Source organism: Impatiens glandulifera, chromosome 6 (genome assembly GCF_907164915.1).
Source record: "Impatiens glandulifera chromosome 6, dImpGla2.1, whole genome shotgun sequence".
Lineage (NCBI taxonomy): Eukaryota > Viridiplantae > Streptophyta > Magnoliopsida > Ericales > Balsaminaceae > Impatiens > Impatiens glandulifera.
Window position 1 is genome coordinate 45527055 of NC_061867.1, and position 6105 is coordinate 45533159.

The 6105-nt window shown below is 32.4% G+C and overlaps 1 protein-coding gene across 1 annotated transcript; it reads right to left on the reverse strand.

Moving 5' to 3' along the window:
- Positions 1 to 2652: 2652 nt before the first annotated feature.
- Positions 2653 to 5818, reverse strand: LOC124943683 (WUSCHEL-related homeobox 1-like). The gene is made up of 4 exons (XM_047484159.1): positions 5333 to 5818; positions 4901 to 5251; positions 4356 to 4441; positions 2653 to 3363 (listed from the first exon to the last, which is right to left on the reverse strand). Exons 1-4 carry the CDS (start codon positions 5511 to 5513, stop codon positions 2848 to 2850), a joined length of 1134 nt encoding a protein of 377 aa, XP_047340115.1. The 5' UTR covers positions 5514 to 5818; the 3' UTR covers positions 2653 to 2847.
- Between the last annotated feature and the right edge of the window lie 287 nt (positions 5819 to 6105).

Sequence of the window (6105 nt, forward strand, 5' to 3'; positions counted from 1 at the left end):
ATGACCTATATGCATTAGTCAATGCCTAGATGTTCCATATGCATTATTCAAAGAAAAATAACTCAAATACATTATTCAATGTTAGATGGTTGATATAGTCAATGAAAGATGACTTAGATGCCAAAATGACCCTGATACATTAGTCAATGTCATATAATCTAGATACATTAGTCAATTCATACTTCAAAAATGTGTTGCGTTGTCAACCGTTGAAGCTGAACTTATTACAGCAGCTGAAGCTTGTAAATAATTAATTTGGGTTAAGAAATTATTATCTAAACTTGCTTTTGTGTAAGATAAATATGTACTTTATTGTGATAGTTACAGTGCGATTTACCTTACGAAAAACTCAACATTTCATTCTAGATCGAAGCACATTGATGTGATGTATCATTTGATACGTGATGTTCTAGATGAAAATTTATTGGTTTTAGAGAAAGTGCATACATATGATAATGGCGCTGATATGCTAACCAAAGCAATACCAAAAGGCAAGTTCGAGTTTTATTGTTCAACCGTGGGTTTGGTAACAACACTTCCATAGTTGTGATGGGAGAGTTTGTTGGGTTATTTGTTTGGGCTTTCAACTATATAATAAAAAGCCCAACCTGTTTAAGAAGTCCAGCCTATTTAAGAAGCCCAGAAGTTTAGAAGCCCTGAAGTTCAGAAACTCAAGAGTCCTTTTATATTAAATAGGGGCAAGATTGTCTTATTGGAAAAAGACTCTTGAGCTCTCCTTTGTTCTGCTATAAAAGGTGGAGGAAGTGGCCTTATCAAATCGCATATGAAAGTCATTTAGCATACACTTGTAGAAAGATAGTGAGATCTCTTCTTTGTCTAGCTCTTATCTTCATTTTTTTCGTGTTTAACATTTGATTATAGTAAAGCTTGTTTTGGACAAAAATCCCGTAATTTTTACTCCTTGATTTGAGTAGGTTTTCCACGTTAAATTATTGGTGTTCTTGTTTTATTTATTTTTTTCTTTTATGTTTATTGTTTCTCGTTCTTAAATATCCAATCAAGTGGGGAATAATTTATTATCACAAGTGTGTCGAATATACCGCTTTATTCCCAACCGTTATTACCAAAATTGGAAGGGACACTAATGTATCTAAAATGATAGATCTCGTTTTCGATGAGACCCAAGGATATCTAAATCGCTGATCTTCTAACTAGGAAGGCCCTAAAACAGTGGACAAGCATTATTATTAGGCTTTGTTCTGTGAGAATGAGAAAGAAGAACACATACTGGAAACAGTTTCGAGCAATGAAGTGACTATCCCCATAGATGATGACCTAAAGCCTCGAGGGAGGAAATTGAGGAATGACTTGCATAGAGGATTGAAACCAAGAAACTTGCTATTAAGAGGGATTTGATCAAAACATGCAATCCAAACGCTCCAAAAATGAAGGTTGAGAATCAAATTAAGTGTTTTAAGAAAGGAGGAGGGATAGAAAACGTACATCAAAGAGAACGTATAAAATTCATAATGATGTTAATTATAATCAGAAAGGGCTGAAAAAACGGTCATACAAAGAAAGCAACGCTGAATTCTCTAGTTTCTCAGTTTTTTTTATTTACTCAATTATAGTAATGGGTTTAAAGGTTTAATTAAGTATATGATTTTTTTTTTTTTGTCTCCATATGATATTTCATTGTTTTTTTTATATAAATTTTAGATTGTGATTGTACGTTATTTTGAGCTTGTTTTTATTTTTATTTCGAGAACTTATGTACTTTAATATTTTTTTAGACATTCACAATTGTATTTTTGCGATTAAATAAATAAATGAAAAATGTGTTACTTGTCCAAAATAATATATTTATTTTAGTTAAGAATGTGTATTTTTTTTATGAGGTTTTAGACATAATTAGTTTTTCTCTATAAATTGAACTCAATCAGGAAAATATGTTAAAGGATAAATTAATATCGGACAGTTTGGATTAAAATAAAGTAGGTCAAATTAACAAGAGGAAAACCAGATGTTAAATAACACTGATGTTATATATTCAAGGTTTAGTTGAATGATTGAAATAGATCAAGGTCCAAAATTAATTTTATAATATGTAATAACTCATTTTATTATTATTATTATTATTAGAAGAATAAATTACCAACTAGCTAGTTTTTATTGGTGCAATTCTAGGTTCAAAATATTTATCTATATTTCAATTATGTGATCATGAAAATATTATATATATATATATATATATATATATATATATATATATATATATATATAATGATATAATGTAAAGAAAGTTTTGTGAAGTTCAAATATTATATATATATATTAAAGGATAGAACCAATTCAAGATGAAATATACATATTATAATAAAAAGTCAGACAGATAGATCTTGACAACACATTACCACAGACGATTCATCCCCAAATACCAAGTCACTTCAATATCCTAATTAAGATATTGCTTTGCAACCTCAAATGCTCACATCCATTGCCCATTTCAGGATCACCCTCTTTCATTGGAATACACTCCCATCTCTGAGATAAGTCAGACACAATTAAAACACATGGAGACATGCTAGTTTCTCAAAGAAGACCTATATTGCTGTTAACCCTAGATACCCCTCATAGCTATTTTATCCTAATCTAGAGATAAGGTTCTTTGAGTGAAATATACCAAACATGGTCCAATTGCATTTTAAGGCAACCTTCATTACTCCCCTTTCATATTCTCTAACTTTCCATCTTCCATGAAAAGTTCACATCCATGCATTTAATGTCAACCATACAAAATCTAAATAAATCCCATCACCCTTTGATAGCATACATGAGTCACTATCAAAACCAAGCTTTTACATTACATAGCTCAAATGGTTATAATCAATTTTTCAACGGAAGGAATTCAAAGAACTGGTACGGGGCACTACTAAGCTCTCCTTCAATGTCTGCTGAAGCTTCAGTCAGCTTCCCATTCATAGCTTCTTCCTCCCGGGTCATGCCCTCGAGGGGGAACAATTGAAGGGTCTGAGACTCTTCGGCCGAAGATGTGACTACTCGATTAGGGTTGTGGCCGGAAACTAGGGTTTGTGGAATAAATATCTTTGGACCCATTTTTGACCAAATTGTATTTGTTTGGTCTTGACTAAAAGGAGACATAGTGGTTATAGGGGAAGTTGTAGTAGTAATAGCATGAGGGATATTCAAATGAGTGTTTAAGAGGTGGTGGGTGGGAGCTGATTGCATCATCTGCCACGTGGCATTCTTCTCCATCTGCAGGCTGCTATTAGCTATCAGCTGATGGTGCAGTATTTCTCTTTGCTCATGGAATTGTACCCATCCATCTGCTCTTCTACATTCTGATCCTGTCTTTGCTCCTTTTTCCAGTGAAATACTTTTCTACACACATAAAAGAAACATTTAATTAATAATAATAATAATTAATCTTCAGACATGAAAAGAATCCAATAGATTTTTCACCCTTAAAAAAAAGCTTATAAATATTAGGAATGTCACACTATTTTGTGAACAAATCAAAGTTTAGACCTTGTTTGGTGAGGTAATTTTATTTAATACCCTACTTTTTACTTTTTTTATAAAATTTAAATATTAAATATAAAAAGTTTTTTAATATTATAATAATTTAATTTAAATTATTCACTATTAATTGAAACAAAATTTGAATTTGTAATTCAAATTTTATTGAAATAACCACAATCAAAATTACCCTTTAGAGCTAGTTTGATGTGGATTTTGTGACCTCTTACTATCATATCACTACTCTATTAACTAAAATATTAAAATAATTACTTTATTTTTATAAAATTTAAAGTACAAATGAACAAAAGTTTTTATCAAAAACCTACTAAAACAGTCACATAACCAACATCAAACAAGCTTTTAAAGTTTTGTTTGGTACACATAAAACGGCAAGACACTAACATTTTTAAAGGGGTAAATTGGTCATTTAACAATACAATGTGTCCTGAAAATCTTTTGAGCAAGGAATGAATGAAAGAGAGAAAGATAGAGAGCACATGACCCAACAACCCTAGAAGCCCCGACAGTAAGGAAGGAAGCAAGACAGCTTTTTGAATCCTCTCATCTATTTCCCAACAATAAAACCTTTTCCCTTGTTTTTTCTTCCTTTGCATCATATAAAAACACTCACAAATGGACCCCCTACTGTCTTAAATAGGTTAAAAAATAACTATAGATAAATAAAAATAATTAAACATGGAAGAGTCAAAATGACAATCATAAGCATATTATTTGGTGGGGATTACTACCTATTTAATTATATATATATGTAAATAATTTTCTTGAAAATGGTGAATAATGTTCATAGGGGTACGTAAGTCTATGAAGAAGGAAAAAGAAGAGAAAAAGACCTCTGCAAGTGTACTGCAGTTTGTAGAGGGTATCCAGCCCTTGGTCTGTTCTACTTCAAACACTGTCCTACAGCTGCTCACCCCTCCTGTACAGACAAAATCAAAAACCCATCTACATTATTTAAAATCTAAAAAAAAAACAATATTTTCAAATCAGACTTCATTAATATCACCAATCTCATGAAAAATAAAATGTGTTTTTTTGGAAGATTTACACAAGAAATGTCTTGTAGATTTTGTTTTTCCCTTTGTTTGATGGGCTGAAACTCATAACCTGACCTAAGGAGGAGGTTAGAAATATCCACCCCTTATGCTAGGAGTGATAAAATTAAGCCCTTGGCCTTTAGACAAGAAGTGATAAGATTAAACATTAAAGAGTTAGTCATTTTATTCCATGCAAGTAAGTGTTTTGAAAGAAATGGTGGAAACTCATATATAACTGGTAGAGTGCTAGAATCAATACTCTTGTGTTCATGAGTTTGATTCTTCACACATTGAAAATATAGATATATAAAGAAAGTTAATCAGTTTTATTATATATATACCTGATTCTTTCCTTTCCAAATCGTTGATGCAACCGTGCATTTGTTGTTGATTCTCCTCAGTTGAGGAAGTTTCAAGTTGACGTCGCCGTTTCTGACGCTCTCTAGCTTTATGGTTTTGGAACCAGTAGAACACGTTTTTTCCCTCGATCTTACCAAACCGTCGGAGCTGAGCTGTTATGTGCTGAATTTGGTCGGCGGACGGCGTTCGTGTCCCTCTCCTGTATAATTCCTCAAGTGTTTGTAACTGCTCCGGCGTCGGATTCCACCTCGAACTCACCACAACCTGCTGTTGTTGTTGTTGTTGTGGGCCGGTCAGCTCTTTCTTCCCTTGTTCATGCCCCATCCCATTTGCTGCTTCATTTCCAAAAGAGATTATAAATAAGAAAACCCTAATTTTAGAGAGAGAGAGAGAGAATGATAATTTGTGCTTACCGAAATGGTGATTGAATGAGAGAAGATCATGAGGGCCATTAATAGTTCGAAAGCAAGGTCCGTTGTTGTTGGTAGTTAAAGAACCGGACATGGGTCTAGGAACGATTGGTCGGAGCTTGCGGCCGTTGAAGGAATCCGTCATGTTAAACTCTGACCCATCACTATAACCCATCATCCACATATTTTAAGAGAGAAGTGAAGAATGGAGAGAACAACTTAATGGGTTTCTTATAAGTTAAATTTGAGATAGAGATGATGTATTGAAAGAATTGGAAGTAGTTCAGATTATAGAAATGGAAATTTTGATGCTAAGAATTAAATGAAGAGACTGATATGAGGGTATATGAGATTGTGATAGAACACGAGAGAGAGAAAGAGAGAATTTGGGGATTGCTGGTTTAAAATGAAACAAAAGTGGGAGAGTGAAGAAGACATTAGAGGTTGACTGAAGGGACTCTATCTATCCATCTATCTAATGACCCTGTTTGATTTGATTATGTTTTCTTTTATGTGTGACTACAATAAATTGTTTAGGGTAGTGACTATAATTGTTTGGTAAATAGACTTGGAAAACACTCTTAAATGTGTTAGTTTGATTTATCTTTTGGTTAATATTTTTGTTATGTTTGATAGAACAAGAGTTATTGTTACAGGTATGTTTGATAAACTTATTTATTTTTTCAGTTTTTTTTTTTTTACAAATTACTAATTTTTTTAAGAGACCTGGTATTTTACTAATTCATTTTCTGACAAAAATTAAATGTATGAATTAA

Bases quoted from the DNA above. Each gene is read 5' to 3' on its own strand.
- LOC124943683 (XM_047484159.1), bottom strand. From the start codon at position 5,513: ATGTGGATGATGGGTTATAGTGATGGGTCAGAGTTTAACATGACGGAT. The intron at 5,252-5,332 runs GTAAGCACAAAT...GAAATGAAGCAG, and splicing joins CTCATTCAATCACCATTTCG to CAAATGGGATGGGGCATGAA. The intron at 4,442-4,900 runs GTATATATATAA...TTGTCTGTACAG, and splicing joins TTTGGAAAGGAAAGAATCAG to GAGGGGTGAGCAGCTGTAGG.